At 41.3% G+C, this 20,884-nt stretch overlaps 2 protein-coding genes across 2 annotated transcripts in view; both read left to right on the top strand.

Annotated features, from left to right (window-relative positions):
* Positions 1-224: 224 nt before the first annotated feature.
* On the top strand, positions 225-7,822 carry T265_05443 (hypothetical protein; the record flags this gene model as incomplete). Its single annotated transcript, XM_009170450.1, has 2 exons — positions 225-420; positions 7,389-7,822. 2 exons carry the CDS (start codon positions 225-227, stop codon positions 7,820-7,822), a joined length of 630 nt encoding a protein of 209 aa, XP_009168714.1.
* A 547-nt stretch (positions 7,823-8,369) lies between these two features.
* The window catches only part of T265_05442 (hypothetical protein), a gene marked incomplete at both ends in the record, with an annotated part of 54,899 nt that continues 42,384 nt past the window's right edge, over positions 8,370-20,884 (top strand). Inside the window, one exon of the mRNA XM_009170449.1 lies at positions 8,370-8,396. Within this exon, the coding sequence (XP_009168713.1) occupies positions 8,370-8,396 (27 nt within the window). The remainder of the gene's footprint in view (positions 8,397-20,884) is intronic.

Here is a 20,884-nt window from a genome sequence, read left to right as displayed (position 1 = left end):
ACCTGAGTTTGTTTTATCGCTCTGATCAACATCTGGATACTTCCTTTCTTACCCTGTTTCTCAACTAACAACGGTGGTGTTTTCCTTCCGGGAGTGTGACAGTGCGAACGACACACACTTCTTATCACCATTTCCGTTTACAAGAGACAGGTGCTTGAAACCGAGACCCGCTCTCATTCATGTATATTTCACATCCCTCACCCTGTTCCATAAACTCCCATGCTATGATGCAAACTTTTGCACTGATGAAACAAATTTCGTCCGGGTTGTTGGGCACTAAACAACGCTGGCTCTCCGAAACTGGCTCATGTTTGATCGCCTCCATTTGGAAGTATTCGACTCTAGTGCCTGCCCGTAAAGCTGAACCGTCGCCGCCAGTCGAACAGGAGGATAAAGGCCTCTGTGGCGTGCTTGACAGAGGTAAGTTTCTCCCTAACCTTCTGGCTACAGTTTGGTGTCTAACTGTAACAAAAGTTTGGTGAAAAATTGCGACTATGCCCAAGAAGAAAACCAACCAGTGGACAGTGGACATGGTTTTACGAGTCTCGTTTTTGGTCAAGATAAAGAATCGGACATATCCCGTTGCTGTCTTATGGAATTGGACTTAGATGCCACGTTACTCAGAATCAACACTGTATCCACTGCTTTTTTTAATCAAGAAAAATTTCTTTGGATGGGGAAATACCTTGACGAACCAAATACGGCTATTTCTAAACACGTTAACTTTAGATGCAGTAGCTTCTCTTCTATTACGAAAAGACCGTGACGTGCTTAATTACAACATGAGCATGTAAAATGTTGTTCAGAGGCTGTATTACAAACCAGGACGAATTGGTCGATTTGATATAAAGTGAAGTGGTGCGACTGCCCAGTGCTATTTTTCACATACATGGAAAACGTGACATGCGTAACCGTTACAACACGAGACTATTAGTTATCAATGTCCTTTCAAGAGGATCCTGACTTTGTCAGTGGACAGAATAACAGTAGTACTGACTAGGAAATTCAGCCAGCCCACTGTCGACAGATACAGTCCTGCACTCTTNTCCTGTTTGAGAGCAGAGGCTTCACCGTCTATTTTGAGAGCTACAAAAGTAACTCTTGTTCAATTACAGAACATGCACATTCTCGGAGAAAATTTATTTGAAGACGCGCTTTGCTCCAAATTATTTATCTTTAAACATAGTGGTTAATCAATTCAAGTAACACCCCCTATTCTGATCCAGGCCACGCACCGCCGCAGAAGTCAACTCCGAAAGTAGATATTTGCCACAGCGGTATGATACTTGAGGAGATCGGTCATATGAGTTAAAATCCGACGCCAAAACAAACTTTAACTTAGAGAAACCGTACATAAGAAGGAGGTTTGCCACTTCTACAACAAATACTCCTCTTATGTAATTTTGCCTTTATACCAGCGCATTTGTTCCGTAGAGTTCATGTCGTCTGGTGCGGTTAAACCAATACAGCTTGCTGTAACCTACGTGTCTTTTGTCTACGCTGGACGTTTACTATGCTGACATGAAAAGGCATATCGTTACTTTCTTTTCACGGATGAGCAGTTGTTTGCTTTAGCTGACAGAACTAAACTCGTTTGAAATTCTCGCCCCATTAGATTTTGTTCGCTTGACACCAAACGGTGAATCTTCAGCGTACAGCTTACGTACTGGGCTTGAAATATTTTGTGGGTATTCTTTGTCTCATAACTTGAAAGTTTATGAAAATGTAAGGCAGTTCGATGTACAAGAAACATACACGGCGCTAAATGAGAGTATTGGAACTGCCAAGTTGGTAGGCGTGGTAGACACACAAACCAGTATGTAATCTCTCTGAGGTCATAAAAAAGTCCTCCTGTCGTGCTGTGTTGTAAATGGGACCGCTGTTACTGTACCTATCAAAGGTAAAAAAAGCTTAAACTAACGTTAGAAGTGTAGAGTGTGTGGAGTAGAGCACGGCCGCTTTACAATGAGGTACATTTTTCAATACATGTGATAATCCAATAAACAGCAGATAAATAGTTGCTATCATCTGAGGCCTTTAAAACTTTACAAATCGTTTCTAGGATTTTTCAGTTTGGTGCCTGTTCTGCTGTAACAGATTGATGACTTTGACATGTTGACCAGATTTCCTAGCTTGATTTTCAAGACAGTGCCTTTGGTTCAGGTAGCATAGCTGACGAATGAGTTGCTTTTACCAGTCCAGTTGACAAAATAATTGGGTGGTTGGGTAGCGATGCCTGTATTAAGGCTGCCTAAGCCTAGACAGAGAAGCATTGCGCACTGATGGTGTTATCTCGGTTGATGAGAAAAGCTTTTAACAAAATAAGTTATGTCAGAAAGCTATCCAGACATCAAACATTGCAGTGACAGGTTGAACAAGGATAGGGCAAAGGTACTAATGCTTTTTTGTCATCATCAGTGCGTACTGATGATAGATTCTCGTTTGGGGACGAAACGTCATGACGCTAGTTCCATGCTCGTCAAACACATCAACAGCCACCTGAAGGACAACCAGTTGTTATGCACCTATGTCCCAACACTGACTTGACTAATAATATTCTACGGTTTTTTACTCCAATTTAATCGTATCTTTAGGCTCATGTTCCACTTCGAACCACAGTTCATAGAGAACATGGGCTTTTACTGCTAACCTCAAGCCTTTTTTCCTATATGGAATTCAGCATGACATATAACAACAACAAATTTGTTTCGTCAACCCCACTAAAACTGTTGAGTGGGTCTAGTGATATCAGACTGATGGAAAGCTGTGTAAATTAACATTACGTTCACGCGACAGCTATTTTTGGATAATCCTGTTTGAACGGACACGCCAAATTCCTCCGCCCCTCCAGAACAATCAGTATACGTTGATTCACTGAGTTTTAAACGCAAATGATTCCACAAAAGTATATATATATATATATGTATATACATACGCACTTGAGTGACTTGTACAAGTCAGACCGGCGTTGTGGAACTGTTAATCGCCTCAGACTGAGGCATACATTAGAAAAACCTTACGAGCTCTCTCAGTACAGATAATGGATGCATGTCCATCGTTCGGACGATGGATTGCATTTGGCTAAACTTTATACGCTGCACTGTATGTCCAATATTCACTTGCCGGTTAGCAGTAATTTGCATTTCCGAGCAAACTTTGTAGAGTGTACAGCATGGACGATCCTAGACGAGCGTTCATAAATACACCGAAGCTTTGCTTAGTGCCTGTCATCGCACGGTATTGGTAACAACTGGGGAATATTAGACGGGATTTACGGAAGTGCATACATAGAGGCGCGTGAGGATTGAGATGCTAACGGGATATCCGAACGAACGGTAGTTGCAGACTGACCGCTTCCAACAAGAAAGCAGTGCTCGGCCGGATGACTGTTCGTTAGGCGGAATTTGTCGGAACAGTGAAGAAATGTAGAATGGATGTTTCTGGAAAACTCTTCGTCTACCCAGTATGTATGATTTCTGACTCAAGAACATGTTTACTATACAAATTTGCTATACTATTCTTTTATGGCGATTGGTGAAAAGACAGAGCTGAGAGCCCTCCAGGCGCAGCACCTGTAAATTGTATTAGGAATCGGCTGCGTAGATGTTCATAAGAAAAGCAACTTAATAATTGCCATATTACAAACTTTATTTCATGGCGCAGTGAGTGAGTGGTTTGTAGTAAATGACTTACTGTGAAGATGATAAATTATTCACCCAAAAGAGAATACACCATTGACGTGGACAAACATTAGGGCGAAAGCCAATTGTCTGTCTGACACCACGATGCCGCTCAACTACATGATATCAGAATTCTCGGAGTAAGTAACCGTTTTCCAGAAAACAGTGAACAAACGATCAAAGTGCTCAACTTTAGTCATACAGACTGTTACAAAGATTTTTTGGATAAAGTTTTTGCCGATTAGAGGATCGTAGAAAAAAAACAATGAAAAGCCGTCTTGACGGCCTTCACGGGTTTATCAAAATGCATATTCCATCATCATGATACCTGATAATTCTTTGAATGTAGTCACATAATCATGTAGTACATTCCCTTAACCTGATTTTTTGGTGTTGTTCCACTTAGCACGGATTAGCCTGAATTTCACAGCCAATGTGAAATTACAAGCAATTGAATCGGCGGTAACCGGAAACAACCCGGTCTTTCTACCGTTGTCGTGTGGTGACAGTAGCGATTACTTGCCATCACTAGACCAGTTCAACAACCAACTCAGCCAAAAAGTGTCTCTTGTTTGACTAACCGGCGCTAAGTGCAATCTGTTTTGTTCAGCTTACGCAATCGAAACACTTTCACTTCCAATGTTCAGTCAAACGGATGTTGTCCTCCAAGTACAATTAGATGTTGCTTTACAGTGTCAGCCATTCAAAAACCGGGCAAGTGCACTCGAATTTATCGTTAACAGATATTTATTCATTGACATAGTAGGCGTATATTCCATTTAGTGGAAATAATCTGATAGTCAACAAGTTCAGAGAGGCTGTGCCATCCTAACTTACAACACACGTCCGTATAACCCGTAAGTAGCATCGGGAGTAATCCGTGTGAACTGAAGTCAACATTACCGGGTAATCTTATTATATGACTTAAATCTTTTGACAGAATATTAAGCATCATGAAACAAGCGTCGAAGTACATAATTTCTGCACTTCAGTTGCGCAGTTTCACTTAGGATTGGATGCTTTTCGTGGATGCAAACAATGAAGGACAATACTGTGAAGATGTCACAGCCCCAGGGATTTCATGAATTCAGGTTACGAAACGGAGACACTTAGAGAATTGTTATTTGGCGGGATATTTTCACGTCTTCTGTTTCGTCTATCTCCGAGCAACGCTTGCCAGTTTCGATATCACAGGTGAATAAGAGAGAGCTGTGTAGACCTCTGTCTAATAAGTCAGACTCAGTTAAACGCGAGGTTTAACCGGCGTGGCTTAATTCCCAAACAGTTTGATTCATTTCTTACACCTGATGCTTTTGTTTCAGGTTATCGTAAGAACACGCGGAGCTAATAAATGATGAGATTCCGGTCGTAAGGAGTCTAGCAGCCATCCTCTCCGTTCTTGAATTACCATCCTCTTAATACGCCGGAATCTGTCACCGTAATAGCTGCAAACATTGCTTACCAGAAAGTCCAAAATTTTGTCAAATAGTACATGTGAGAGATATACGTATTTTGGCACTTAAAAATAACACTTTGATGCCGGAGTCATGTCGAACAACCGGGCTATCTCAGTTAATGTAATCAAAAACTTGGGACTTCAGTGCAACCGGGACATTATGTTAACTCGATATGTGAACTTCGCTCATACTTTTGAAAGAAACCCAAATGTATCACCAATCGGGTCGCCAGTGCATCGTGATTACTGACAAAAATGCACCAGTAGTACTTGCTGGTGTTTAAGTGCAATATGTGTCGCTAATGCACGAATGTCTCAATCTTCCACCAGTATTTTAGCACTCAATCTGATTTAATGTCTCTTCTCAGCGAAGGTTTCATATTTTGAGTGGCCCGAGCTACCGGTATCCATATGAAAGTGAAATAAAGGGTAAGAAGACGTCAACTCCGTGGTAAACACTTCAGCAAAAGCACGCCTCAGCCGCAGCTGAACCTCTTAGTGTAGTTACTCGATTGCGTCCAAATGTTCAGGCCGATAAAAGTAGTTCTTTTAGAAGTATATTGGAATACGGTGACATATAAGCCTTTGTATTTATACAGGTTGAGCAGTTTGGCAAAAGACGTCAACAGGGCTGCAATATTTATTGGAACAAAAACAACTAAATTTTCGTTAGTTGTCCGAATTGTTCTTCGAACAAGAAACCAATCTGGCATAACCAGATGTCATGCAGCACGATCTGTAAATGTGCGTAGAAAAGCGCAGGACCGTAACACTCGTCCGAGTACCACGTTGATGAAAGTAGTCATATGTAAGTAGCAGTTGGTCCGATTAGATAAAAACTGCTGAAAACCATGTTTTATCCACAGTCTGCAAAAGAGCGTCTGAGGCTGTGTTCACAGATGGTTGCAAGCGGAGACATCGGCAACGCAATCCAAATCTTCACTCAGTATACAATAGATATGCATAAGTCATCGCAAGGCACCTACAGTCCGTTAATCATTAAATGCAGATTTCGATGACAATTAATCTTCGGGAGGTGAATGGGGGGAAGATGAGCCATCGAATGCAAGCACATGTTCATGTTCAAAACATTCCTGTGGAGTTTGCGCTTTGAGTCGACAAACTTATCACATTACTATCCGCCCTGGGAAAATATGTCATAGTTTTTCGACCAAAGCTCGATTCTGCAGCTAGTCCCTCCTCTGGAGTAAAAAATTCATCGTGTTCAGCTTTCGAGAATTTTGTCCTATTCTTGTGTTATCTTTGTTTAGTCAGTCCCTAAGACTGGTCTGCCCAATGGAAGACAACACACCTGAAGTTTCGTACACTGCCGTGGTATTTTTTAACTCGATCAGTCTTTTAACCAGCCTCTTAGCAAACTGAATCAGTTATCATTATTTGTCACCTGGCTAATCAGTTTCAAATTAAACTAGGTCATAAACCCAAACAACTTCTTGAAAAATGGACTTGGTCTGTTAGTGTCCTTTATCCCTGAGAGGTGTCATTGTACTGCACAATCTGTCTGGAATGTCAGGAAAGCTGCAATGCGCTGTCATCCAAGAATCCACTGGATTAGACTTTTACTCTTAACAAGTGTCTCTTCATTCACACGTTGAGTTGCGTTTAGGCATGCTTCTCAAGTCTTTTGTGGTGCTTTCTCAACATCCCACAGATCTATGTTGTCCATTGTTTGAAACAAAATTTCTGCATTTTGCACCACGTTAGTCATAATTTATTTGAAAATTCACAATGCAAAATCTACCACATGATGGCAATTTCTGATAACTCAGACATTGCCTTAGCATTTGTACAAAGTTCTTACAAAGACTACACAGCAAACGTGTGGTGAGTTGGGGCGTCACACAAAGTTTGTCGTGTTTAGTCAAGATCCCCTGAATTTGGGACAAGACAGCGTGAACCAACACAGCAAATAAATAAAGTTGGACAAATTGGGTCCCACAACCGTGGGGTAAATTAGTCTCTGTCGTTCTCCGGTTGCAGATCACAATAACGCTCAATGCTCCGTGAAAGGCAAAATGTGATTATTTGAACTACTACTCCTTCCGTTGAAGGGTTTTATGAAGGTCTAGGTGTAAGGTATCATGTAACATTCCTATTAGACATAACACCTCGCTCATTGGAGCAGTTTGCTCTCACATATCTCTACTCCACTGTGAAGTTTTCTGACACCTGAGTGGCCTAGATATATTTTTCCACTTTTCCCGTACTCATTACAGTTTATTTTTTGTTAGATAGCAGACATCCGACCTATGATTTACTATCGCACACGTTCCACACGGAGGTGAACCGCAAAGGTGGAGTACATCTGAGCTCGGTGAACACGTCTTTATGTCCCCATAATGCGCAGTCGCGGGTGACCACATTTGTGGTCGAATCCGCTTCTCCTCCGATGGCCTCAGCAAAGAGCGAATCAGACACAACCCAGCAATCAGCAACTCGGCGAATCCTAAAAATTCGGTCCACTGATTTGCGTTCCCATCCACATTCAACCCGGTCCAGTACAAATTATGAGACCAACAAAACCGGATTTTCTTTAATCGATGAGTCACGGCCACCATCGGATAGCGGAGACAGCAAGTGTTGTATGATAAGAGCATCCCAAACAAATCCCGAAGATATAATGCAACAGAACAATCAGCAGGACAAACCGGACGGCTTCCAATAGAAAACCAAGAATCTTCGGAAAATATAACCTACTTGTAGGCTTGAAAGTGGATTGCAATTTGATTCGTGTCTGAATTTTTCAACGGTTTTACTTCCTAAGAGATGTGTATCACAATGACACTTGAGATAATTTCTCACTAACCAACGTCTGTGTGTTTTGAAATTTCACACATGGATTATACCGCCTTTTGTTAGACGGTCTGTTTGTCAGTCAAATGAAACCATTCAATGTGCTGAATTTCACTGCATTTTGGATTCTATCCTGATGCTGAAAACAGGTTATCAAGTATTATCATTATGTGACTGTGGCTGTTTTTCGCCTAAAATTACCTAAAGTGTGAGATTATTTTGTCCAATCTGGTTCGCAGATGTGAGAACGCTGGGTTATTTTTTTATTTTGAGGTACACCTTGGGGACGTTTCAGGCTTCGAATAACTCATAAAACTTGATTGTGGAATTCACTGAGATTATCTTAAGCCGGACCTACAGTACACTGACTAAACGCTGAGCTCAAGCATTCACCCACATTCTTTAGTATCTTTAACCAAATGCTGATAGAGACGTCCTCCTTAAAAGTGAGCACATCAAAGCAGACCAATTCGGAATGTTCCCTTCTGGCAGAGGGGAAAAACAAAGTGAAACACAGAATTAAATCTAAAATAACTAGAATGGAGAGTAGTTAGTAGACATTCTAAAGCCAACCGCCCTTTGTAATGGTTCTGTGCAAAACATAAAGTTATTTTTAGGCTCTGCACTCTGAACACAATACACATGGTTTTGAATCATGTCTTGATGCCATATCAATAGTTGTAAACCAAAAACTACGCAAAAGTGTTAGAAAACAAAGAATTAGGATCATTCGTGCTTCACTGGCAGTTTTGGTGATGATAAAACAGATTGCTGGCAACTAAAAGTAGGTAATAACATCGAACACCTCACTAAACCTTGATAATATCTGTGTCACCGCTCACATACCTAGGAGCTAGTACCTTACAGCATTTACAAATCGTCTCGTTGTGCTTTCCGCAACTAGGCGAAATATTTTCCGCGATCATCCCTTTATCCCCGTTACAGATCAAAGAACCACCTAACTGTCAGAGCCCCAGGCTTCCGCAGCATTTAAACCCAGCTTTTATGGAGGCCCCAAGCGTTGAAGATAAGGTTGTGACCAGACTACTAGCAGTGTACAATGTGACACATGCAAGATTATGGTCCTGGTTGAGGACTATATTGCATTCGGACCAAATGTTGGAACATCATTCGAATACTTTCATCACAATTTAAATGCAAATTAGTATAGGGGCCTCTAAAACATTATCTATCTGCTATAGAGCGGTAAAAATCATTCCAGGGACTAAGGTACGTTCAGCCGAGGTAGCGCTCGCAGCAGTAAGAAGTAGCGAACTATGTAGATTTGTTTTAAATTTCAACGGGTGTGAAGATTTGAAGGCAGATTGATGCGCAAGAGAATACTGGTAGTCAAATACGGTCACGTCTGTTAGAATTTAATAGGTGGAACACTATGAGAAGCCGAAGAGTGTCTTGTTATGTTATTTCCACATGGAATGGGTCCGACCGGAAAGGTTTGTTAGTGGACCTTCAACAGAGAACGGCGGATAAGTGATAGACTATCAGTGTCAAAGTCTATTGATAGGACGGCACTTGAAAACAAGCTGGGCGGATAAAACGAGTAAGTTTAACTACATCGAATGAGAGGCAATACAGGATTCCTGTGAACGGATCGTTAACATCCTCCCTGAAAGAAAGGCTGTGAGTGTCGTGACCATTCTTCAAGCTTGACAACTAGGACAACAATTCATAAAGCACATCAGTAAAGATGCCACATTCCGCCGTTCCACTATGTGTCACTCAATTCATAATGCAATTTTTTAGTTAAAAAAGAAAATTTAAACGGCCGTTGTAGAATATAATGTAGAATATAATCCTCAAAAAATGTACTGCGGTATGCAAATTCATGTGTGCTTATTTTCTGCCATGCCACAGTGAGCCCTTCAGACGGTCGACCGTTTCCGTCCTACTAGGAGTGCCCTTCATGTAGTTGGTGATAGACACCATTCTACGCTTTCTTTGGTTAAACCATCCTATTCTAAACTTATTCTACGTAAGCGGACTAGAAAATAGAAAATGTACTTTCAATTAGCTTTGGTTCTGGGTATTTTGACTAATCACTGTTGAAACCAAATCTCAATTTTTGATTTGTCGCCTTGGTATTCCTGTATATTTTGCCGGTAATTTTCGGTAATTTCCATCATTAAAATAGCAAAAATCAGTGTTCAACACCGATGCTTCGCTGCTGTACAATCATGATTTATTTGAAAGCTTTATTGTGAAGAAAAGAATAAAGGTGGACAGTACTTAGTGCTAGCTCACCACAATCATTGCGACGTGCCTAAATCACCAAAATGTTCAAGCAATTAGGATAAAAACTGATGGGAAAGCCATTGACGCCGATTAGCAGCCATATCTTGCAGCGCCCCCAACCAGGCGCAGTGATCACGCGATCCCCTTCTGGTGGGTGAGTAACACCGACAGCACCCAAACCTTTTATATGCTCCTTCACGCCCTTCTACCAGGTCAAGATTTGACTACCTGGAAAGCCCGGTAAACTCATGCGAAAAACAATTAACAACGGTGATGGAAAATGAACTCGTAACTTCTAAATACCAGATTTTTATCTATAAGGTTCAATTGTGGCTTGGTTTATCACTTCAGTTCCTGCACTCTACTCGCACAATGTGTAGCTCGACACTCCATTCGACTGTGCACAAATTTCCGCTGTCGACGTGACCCACATTGGTTTGCATTGATATGCGCACAGCAGACGACTTTCGAAATGGGGCAAACAATGATTTGAATATCCCAGATACAAATGGGACTAAACCATTTACAACTAATTGTCAAGTGGTCATGACCTTGCTCGTCCTGGATCAGTGAGGCCTGAAAATGAATTCTACGTGCTTAGTTCCAAATAAGTTGATAAGTGCACACTGATGATACTGATACCTTTGTCCCTTCAATGTTCACCTTGTGATAACCATCCCATTCCAAATGTCCAGATTTCAGTTCAGATATAATTTTCTTCTTCTAAATATTTCCTTGCTTCTTCGCACATATGAAGCTTAATATTTGGGTGAAGTCAACTGTGAGTAACAAATTACTTCATCAGCGTTGAGTCAGATACTATCCAACTGGTTTGAATTATGGTGCCATCAAATCAAACGAAACGTCAAATTAAAGCACTTCATCTTTACAGACGGATTTGGTAAACAATCGGTGGATTTATTGCCGAGCGATTTTGTTTCGCTCTTGACACAAATTCTTCAGACCGACATCCAGCGCTGGTCAAGTCACAAGAAATCTCATGGATTGGTTTCCGGACTGCCCAAAGAAACCCGATCAAACTGGCTACCTACACACTTGATCTGACGAAGGTTTTGGGTCAAGAGCGAAACGTTGCCCAGAAATAAATTCACCGATTTTTAACAAACCTCTCTCAAATTATTTCTACCCAACTGGTCCCGAACATTTTTCGCTCGTTCATTGCAAATGGACCACCAGACTTCCGTATATAGGTTTAATGACAAATGGTACGCAGATAGCCGAAAATGCTGCTGGATGCGAGAATGAAATAAGATCCGCAGACAAACACAACGAGGTCTTCCAAACTTTATCGACTGGTCTAGGCATGATGTCAGTTGACGGTAATAATGACGAGCATTTTCCACAATAAGTAAACGACGATGAATTGATCAATTTTTATGGATATGCCGAATCAGTTGATTCCGAAGTAATGAAGAGTGTCTACCGATATATGGGTGTTAGTGAAATTGGAAAGCTGAATCCCCGTAGGAATTGGCTGTATGGGACGTTGTACCATTTGATTTTCTTGAGCTATTGGTCCTTAATCACATATGGGGGACAAGTCACAGGGATGAATTGTTTCGAACAACAAATGACATGCATCCACTTCAGAGAAGTCTGGTAAACCAACGGTTACAAAAACATTTTAGTCAGGCAAAAACCCATGTTTAATACTTTATAGCTCACTGTTGGTTGCCCACTATAATCTTTCGGATAGTCACTAATTCACAAAGTTTTGAAAAAAACGTTGGCTCAGAAGTTATGCCGAAAATGTAAGACAAGCCAAACAAGTTCCAAGATTTCAAAAGAACTGGTGCTCAGTGTTTAAAGCTGCTGTGGTAAATCTCTTTCAACCTAGGACTAGTTCAATATTTTGGATTGATATGTTACACGGATTATGTACAAGATAAAAATTAGCGGTGAAATTGGGGGTTAAGAGTGCATTTACCTCGCCCTCCTGTAATTTTGCACCGAATTGTGTAGTTGTTGAATTGTCGGATGTGGGAGAAAAGTAAAATGTCTTCAAGACTACACGGATGTGAAAGAATAGTTTACAACTTTCATGAACAATGACCGGTGTCCCATATGTTCATTGTAGGTAAAAGTGTGAAACAACAAACGGAAAATAAGACCGATTGTGTAAAACAGTAAATCTGGCATGTCGCACACTTTAAATTCCGGCCGTCCTTGCGACTGAGAGTCCGTGCAATTGACAAAGCGTGAAATATACATATGTTGTGTTCTCTTGGGACAAAATAATACAAAAGATGTCGAAAATTTCAACTTGTTTTAGAAACCAAGTTGAATTATTATCACTTTATATATTTTTATCAACTTGCGAGTTATGGTGAACTGATCCAATCCCACAAGTTATTCCGGCCAGCTGGGCTGTTCCCTCATGCGAGTAGGCTGAGTCAGGGTTAACACATGGTTAATTCCCGGATCCGATTAAAATGTATCTATATCCATTCCATCATTCTGAGGCGATATTTTCCAGCCAGTTTAAACTGGTCTTGAAAACTCGGGACCTGATTTCTCCCTCCAGCCAACGTTCATTAACACACCCCGGTAACAGCTGGTACGGCTATCCTCGCCTTCATTTCCCATTCAAACTCGCGTTTGATATAATCACGAGAGACCCATTCTGTGCACATAGTGCGTGTGGAATTAAAATTCTCTCAGACTGTTGGCTTACAGCTATCAAGCAGCATTGAAGACATTGAGAACTTTTAGTGCTTGACCACTGGTATCTTCAGAGGATTGCCTCAGTCTGATGGCAACATCGCACCAGCAATGATAAAGTATGCTGAATGGTCTTCGGAAGAAGTAAACCACTCATTATAAATGAAACAGTCACACAGTAGACTACGCTGGCTTGGCCACGTTCTCCATGTTTTACTCGAACGACTTCCACTGGAAGCCTTTCTTGCACAACCCCTCTCAGGGTAGACCCAAGCCAGGGGAGTCAAGGAAGGACTGGCAGCAGAGCACGAAAGCGTCTTCCGACAAACCCAACTGCGCTGGTCATTGTTGTCTATCAGGATGGAGACCCAGTGTATAAAGACAATGACTAGCATGATCCATTCACGTACACGCATTCAAGCTGTTGTCTTCAATACACATCTCTAAGTTCCGGTCTCCCCAGCGAAACGTTCACTCCCGCATCTGGATTCATATGTTAAACAAATCAGCCGCCAATACCGACACGTAGCCATCCAACCCTATCTCCAAGAATTATATAATTAAGTAACCATCAACGGCGTACAACATGCACAACAGTCGAAGATGACAATGACGACGAGGCTGGTGGCTATAGTGATGATAATTTATAGTAGGCTAGGCGTTTTAGAAACAAACTCTGGTTGTCTAATACGTGATACATATATGTTACAAGCACCACCTCAGTGGACGCTGCATTTGAAATATCAACCCCTGTGAACTGTTTCTGTGGTGCATATCCATGACGATGCGATGAGAGCCACTGCCTGAAACCAATTCGCCGGCTAATTTTGGAAACAAAATTTGTGAATTAGTTACCTAAAAAACAAGAATTAAAGCACGCGATCGTCTTACTTTTGTAGAGTTAGCCTTTGTTTTGTGGGATAAACAGCTGACTGATCATTTTACGTGTCCAGTGTTGTCCTCAAATGAAGTAGGTAAAGTCATTCGGTCAGCAAGACTGAAATTATCGATCACGTCGAAGTATTGCGAAAACTTTAGTCACTAACCGATTGAAAAATGTTAAGTTTAAGTACCAAACTAAATCACGATATATAAATAAACAGTGCAGTTGGCAGAACTGAAAAATATCCATCATTAATGAGAGTACTCGACATATGGCTTGGGTGCGATATATCTATTGTGCTTTTTTCTAACATTTCCACCAATAAGGCTTTTACAACCGGCTTTCCCCCACGGGCTACACGTTCCATTGCGACTGGCCAAAAACAGATAAGAAACCCAGGAGTATTCTACCAACATAAACTAGGTTATTTGTGGCTATCAACACAATGTGAACGCAATAGAGTCATACTCGAGTAACCTGCCACTGTATGGTGGTCACCAAGCAGTCATACAGGCTTGAGGGCGAAACAAAATATCCAATAAGCACACTTTTTATATGCTGGTCGCTATCAGCATTCTGCACCTGGATTGATTAGAAACTAGGGTAACTTTATTCAACCGTACAACTTGGATATCAGTGGGTAGCAAAGCGAGCTCAATACTACGTGTTTTCACTCCCAGCATAGGGCCTGATTAGACATCAAGAAGCCATTGGCGAGCGCAGTTACGGACGAATGGGGCAACATCTCCTTACTGCTATGCAACGTGTAACACGCCAGACGTTACCCTTTTGACAGTATCTTCCACCCGCAGACAACTGACCGTTGTCAGAAAGAGGACTTCACATTGAGGGGGATTAATCAGCGCCCTACACTGGATTGCACGCCATTGTCAACAACACCACTTCCAAGGTTGCCATTTAGACGTTGAATACTGAACGACGATCCATTGATTTCCCGTAGTCATAAAAACCTAGTAGATGGAGATTTTTCCACGATTGCCTTACGCTTTCCTCAGAGTTTCATCTGGTCAATGGAGTCAATCTCCCCTGTGAAGCCAAGCCGTACCATACGGCTTTGTTGAAAGGTATCATCAGCGTACGTCTTGTCAAAATATGCATTCGAATATCTAGCCATGAGTGGCTGACCAGAGATGTGGTTAACTCATGTGTAATCCTACTCTTAGGGTGACGTCTTCTAGGCCGTGAGGCTTTCTCCTTTCTGACCAAACTTTCAAGGATTTTTGGTTCCAATAAATATCCCTACCCGTCCCCTACTTACAAAGAATTAACGTTATAAATCCAGTCCATACTCTCGCGTCCAAATAAGAAATTTAGACCAAGTGGAGAACTCCCTGGTAAACAACGGAATGACACTGTACCACGACAATCATCCGACCAGCAACTTCTAGAAGTGCAGGACACAAATTGAATGAAATTAGCTCCCATCAGACTGCAGTTCATCAGGCACCATCCAGTTTCTTGAGATGTAAGAATTAAGTTAGCTAATAATACGCAGGTTAAAAGCTCTTCCCGTTCTAGTAGCTTTTAAAACTTGGTTAAATATTGAAGTCCCTGAATGAAACTTGAGAATAAACAATCCCCCATCTGTTGTCAAATGACATTTTTCATGAAATCGATGGAAATTCTGGAGAAAATACTACTAGTTTTATCACTCTTAGGGCCTATCAGTTAAGCTTAGTCCTTGACTTCCTAGAACTTATTTCGTAAGTAAAGTATACACTTGTAACGACCAGCCATTCTCCAAAGTAAGTTGGTGTTGGTCGGTTATTCGGCCGGAATCCGTCTGAATTCCACCTTTCTCAGCTCGTGTTAAGCAAACACTAAAAACCCGGTATGCTTCACCAGAGTTTCTCATGACAGAAGCGATCTGGTGTCTAGTTGACTGCGAGCATGAAAATATTAGTCCAGGAAAATGCGTGTAAATTGTAGCAAACAATTAGGAATACAATTCATTTCTGTTGTAAGTTATGTCGCAATACGGATGGGTAAGTCCTGCCAACCTTCAGAAAAAACTGCATTCTTATTAGGGATAGGATAATAAAACCTATCAAACAACTGGAAATAGAGATAGACCGGAGTCTTATTTGACCTGAGGGAGTATTTCTTAGCAGAGTACGGGAAATCAGAAACCAAACCAGCCTCTAACTTTGATAAATGTGGGCCATGGCAGATAATAGTTCACATTTTGCGTGGGTAAACTTAGTCTGATGTTGATTAGTAACTGACAGTGAGATCCATGGGTGCCAGGTATAGTACTGTGGGTCTAATGGAGACAATCTTTGAAAAGTTTGCTTACTACGCTGTCTGAGATTTGAACATATCCATAGTTGCCCTCAAAGAATCTCTCACTGCCATCCAATACTTTGCATAATTATTTTTGAAATGGGTTGGAGAATGTTTTATCTTAAGTAAAAGAGCAAGTTCAATCGCAAACGTGGGAGGATCAATAGAGGAACTAAAGACGGTTACCATAAGTAACTATCGTATAAGTAATGTGGAATGTGGGTAGCTCGGGTGCGCTGCTTGGTTGTTGGTCTGTTCGCCGAGCTTGGCAGTTGGCACCAGTGCACTCAACCCTGCACTGACGATATCACCTCGATCGGTGATGAAACGTTTGTAATCTAACTGCCAAGCTCGGCGAACAGACCAACAACCTATCTTATTGTTAAAAATTCCAAACGTTTTGAGTTTTTATTTATTTTGGTACAACACCACCAACCCAGTACATCAAATGATTTGTGCCAACTCGTGTTTCCACAAGTTTGAGGATATGAAATTGCACTTTATAAATGTTTCTACTTTTGAAATGGGCCACAGTTGAACGATCCAGAATAGCCATCTTTCTGTAGACTGATTACTGTTTTGGGTGTGAGAACATCTAGTAAGAGCTCAGATGGTTTTCACATCATTCAAAGGAATCCAAATTCTTAAAACTAGTATAGTGGACTATGCAAAATTTCCTTAAACCATGCTATCATGAGTATCTCTGTGTACACAGATGCCAGCAGCATTGTTAGGCTCAATAAAACTATGTAGCCTGTCCTGCATACAGTAGTTATTCAAACCCAACTCCGTATCACTTCATTTTCCTCACCAGGAAAACAAAACTATCCACTTCACCGGCTCCTGCTGTCCTGTAAGTCGTTCCAAGCAGCCATCCACCCTTGTTTGTGAGCTAGTAAGGTACCAGCACATTTGAACAATTTTGAACGACAAAGTCTGATCAACTTTGATGACACAAAACTTTGTTAATTATCGTTTTCTTCCGCGTGAACTGCTAAATAACGACCTGATCAAATCGCCTGTTCGGAAATATGTCCCACCCTCATGCATTCACGCACGGACATATCCACTCTCTATCTAGATATCATGATGCTTTGTTTCTGCCATCGTAACCCATTCATTCAGCCAAAGCAGTGTCAATCAATCAGGTCTTGGATTTTATCTCTGCACATTTAATATGAGATAGGTAGTGATGTTCTCCTATCACTGTTCGATGTGAAAAGTTTGGGACATGTGTCACATTTTGCTCTATGCCATCTATCCATTCATTCATGATTAAATGATCGCAGGAATTCCGTGAAACTGATGACATCCAAAATGTTCATAATCTGGACTGAAATACAACCGATAAATGGAGTTAACAAAAAATAGAGACTGATAAGTCTGACTCTGTGCTTGGAAACATACGTGTTTTGTTTTGCACACAAATGCTTGTGAGTGCATGGACAATTAAAGGTTAGCGTACTTTTGGTGATCAGTCAGTTCAGTGGCCATGGTAGAGTATGCGAGACGGTGTATTACTTCCTAATGTTTGGAGCAACATTCAGTCAAAATAGGCGGTGCCAAACAGTCGAAAACTTGGTTTTATCTGCCTGTAAAATACAAATAAATATATATACGTATAATATATATACGTATATATACGCATAAAGGTACTATGAGGTGAGACCGGATACCCATGCACTTACACTTTTCAAACAAGTTTTGGTTACCAGGCACCGTTAGTGTTAAATGTTTCTCAGTGTGGGGCGAAATGGAGACAAAATAGCTTAGCAAATCAGGTTGACAGTGGCCCTCTGGAGCATTCAAATATTCGTACCAAAGCTAGCCATGAGTAACCGACCCTATATAATTCGTCCAGCTGGTTTGTGCTCAGCTGCAATGCATTCTCGATCAGGCTTGAACTCTGTGGACTCGAATTCAAAATGTCTTACAACTAGCTGTAAGTTGTCACCTGGCGGCTCAGGATGCTGTCACTCTCATCTTCATTGCACTTGGTGCGAAAGCATCAAAGACACCAAAATCTTCATTGGTTTTTAGGGTTTCTTCCGTCAATGTAAACTTTTATCCAGACTTTCATCCAATGAACGGTGAATCCGAGTCTAACCTACCGCCTCACCAGCTCAATTTGTAACAGATGATCCATCTTGTTGATGAGACCTGTTTAGACATGATTTGGCCCGTATAGTTCGTCCTCACTAATCGTGGGGCACAGTCATTGCCATGGTGAAAACACATTGCAACGCATGGCTCATCAAAGCGTGTAAGGTGGATTCAGGGGCATAATCCGTACTCGCGAAATAATTCATCTTTTACATAGATCTGACCCTGAGAATGAAACCACTTATCCACATGCAGGTCTGTCTACCGCTTGAATAAGCCTACCGCCTTTGTGAAATGAGCAGTCTTTTGAATGGCTTAAGTCCATCCTTATCAGGAAATGCATAATACTGGACAAACGGTACTCGAAGGCTCTTTCAAAGATATGCACTACAAAATTCACTGCCCCATTGAGTGATAATTGATAAACTGAAAAGTTTAGTACTCATCTACTGTGTAAACTAGTTCTCTTTGAGGTCATTGCAATATATGATATATATATATATATATGATATATATGCCTTACAAAATTCGTGCCCAGCTAATCCACTTGTCAATTGGTGACTGCACATTGTGAGCTCGCCTGTATGTAACGAGTGCCACGCAGTTTTAAATTCTTAGGCAGCGAGTTTTCCCACGATGACAAAATGGATTACAATATTCTCTTCTAAGATGGTCTTTCCCTCCTGAGTTATAAGCTTACCAGAGAGCTCATTGATTTGTTTATAACTGCAAGCCTATAAGGTAGAGTCTTCCTGGTGTTTAAAGTGTCATCGATGTATTTCAATCTCAAGCGACGACATGTTGGACAGTCTTTGTAAGGCGTAGGAATAACTAATCTATGTCAGTTGGTAATGCGGAAAACCACGATGAATTTCGATCCAACCTGAGCACACACCGTCCGGCAACCTGTGGGAAAAGCTTCGTGAACCAAACCCTCAACGTTATCGCGTGGTGCTTCTAAGTTAACGGAGACTGGGACACCTGTTTACTGAAAGTGGTGCTTCGGCTAGAGTTTTAAACTCTTCAGTTATGCCCCCCCCCTAGGTCACAGTAGTAGAACGTGCTAGGAAAAAATGCCAGGTCAACAAGCTACGCTGGTTAAAGCAGCATGCACCTTTGTCCACCTCTATCCAAAGCCCCTCTGCAGTAGCACGATGAAAGATATGGTATTAAAAACTATTATCACTCTGTGAATCTATGGTGCAGTAAACTGACACAGGGAAAATAGTGGAGAATACATTTTGCCATTTTCCGGGGTTAAGCTGCCCACGCACACGGAAATGTTTGATAGATCAGCGTTTACGGCGAAAACTAGCGAAATTCAAGTCCATTGCAGGACGTGATGAAAAACGAAGTTCACATTGGTTAGAGAATATATCAGATATATCGTGCAGCAATGCTCACACCGTTATAGTGGTATTTTTCCCATATCAGTCGCTGATGGAATAATGGAAGGATTGTTTATGAAATAAGTTATCCGACTCATTTCTGTCGGTGCGCTGAGGGCTGGTAGAGGGGAAATGTGAGCGCGTGCTTGAGTGTGTAGGTGTGTGATACGGGTGGATTAATTCAGTCATCTCACGAAATTCCAGCCGTTTATTTTGCCACTAGGTTGGCTGGTATGCTAGTACCACCTCATGTTCGTGACTGCTTCCAATCTGGTTTTGAATAGTTTACCGGGCGAAATCAATACGGAACAATTACTAACCTAGTTAGATATAATTGCCGCATCCCATTTATGAAAATAATGAGACGAATAGGGATATATGATTACTGCGTACAAATATAGTGAAACATGACAATTCGTTTGTTGGAACACAGCATGAACATAAACTTTCGCGCACTCTAGGAAGACTCACACCGATTTCTAACCCGTATTTTGTTTTATCTACGGACAGAAATCTATCGACAGAAAATCACAACATTTAGAAAATATGGGTAAAATAATTATGAGTTTCTTAGTTTTGTTCTCCAAGGTGGACGACAATCGAGCGGCTATCTTGCCACTGGTTATTAGACAAAAAATGCTTTGAAAATATATTGCCATCCATGCCCAGGCGCAGGCTATGCAGTACAGTTTCTGCATTAGTGTATCGTTTTATCCCGCCTTTGTTGTACAGGCTTGATTAACTAGGAAGCTTACAATGCTGATTAATTCCACTACGTCACAACTTTTGTCCTTTGAAAGAGAAAGTTCATCCCATGCTGGACCACCCTCAAGTGATTCCTGATCGACTGGCGTTTGCGCCTCCTTGGGTTGTGTGTACTTAGCGCCTGGAAACCAAGTTTCACTCTGACATATAGGGCGGCATTCGAACAGTAGCAGTCTTTTGCTAATCTACAAACGGTATGCAATTGTGTGAAGGCACTTATTGCACTGCACTCAAAAGATCTACGCTACATTCTGACCATGATTTCTCTCGTCGGTTGTTCATAAATAGTGCCGTTTTAACTACTATTTCCCAGTTCCCGCATTCAAAATGTTCAACTACACTTATTTACCTATGACCAGAATCAACATTCTTTACTGACAAGATAGATGTATAAATCGCAAGAAAATATCACACAGCACGTGAACCACATTAAAATTGGAAATACGTTGTCTATAGGGGAAAATGTCGGTAGCTCAGGTAGCGTAGATGGTGGTCGTTGGCTTGTTCGCTGAGCTTGGCAGTTTGATTGCGAACGTTCCATCACCAATCGAGGTGA

The sequence above is a fragment of the Opisthorchis viverrini genome (genome assembly GCF_000715545.1).
Source record: "Opisthorchis viverrini unplaced genomic scaffold opera_v5_103, whole genome shotgun sequence".
Taxonomy (NCBI): domain Eukaryota; kingdom Metazoa; phylum Platyhelminthes; class Trematoda; order Opisthorchiida; family Opisthorchiidae; genus Opisthorchis; species Opisthorchis viverrini.
Note: the sequence above shows the minus strand (reverse complement) of the source record. Positions and strands in the feature narration are given on the sequence as shown.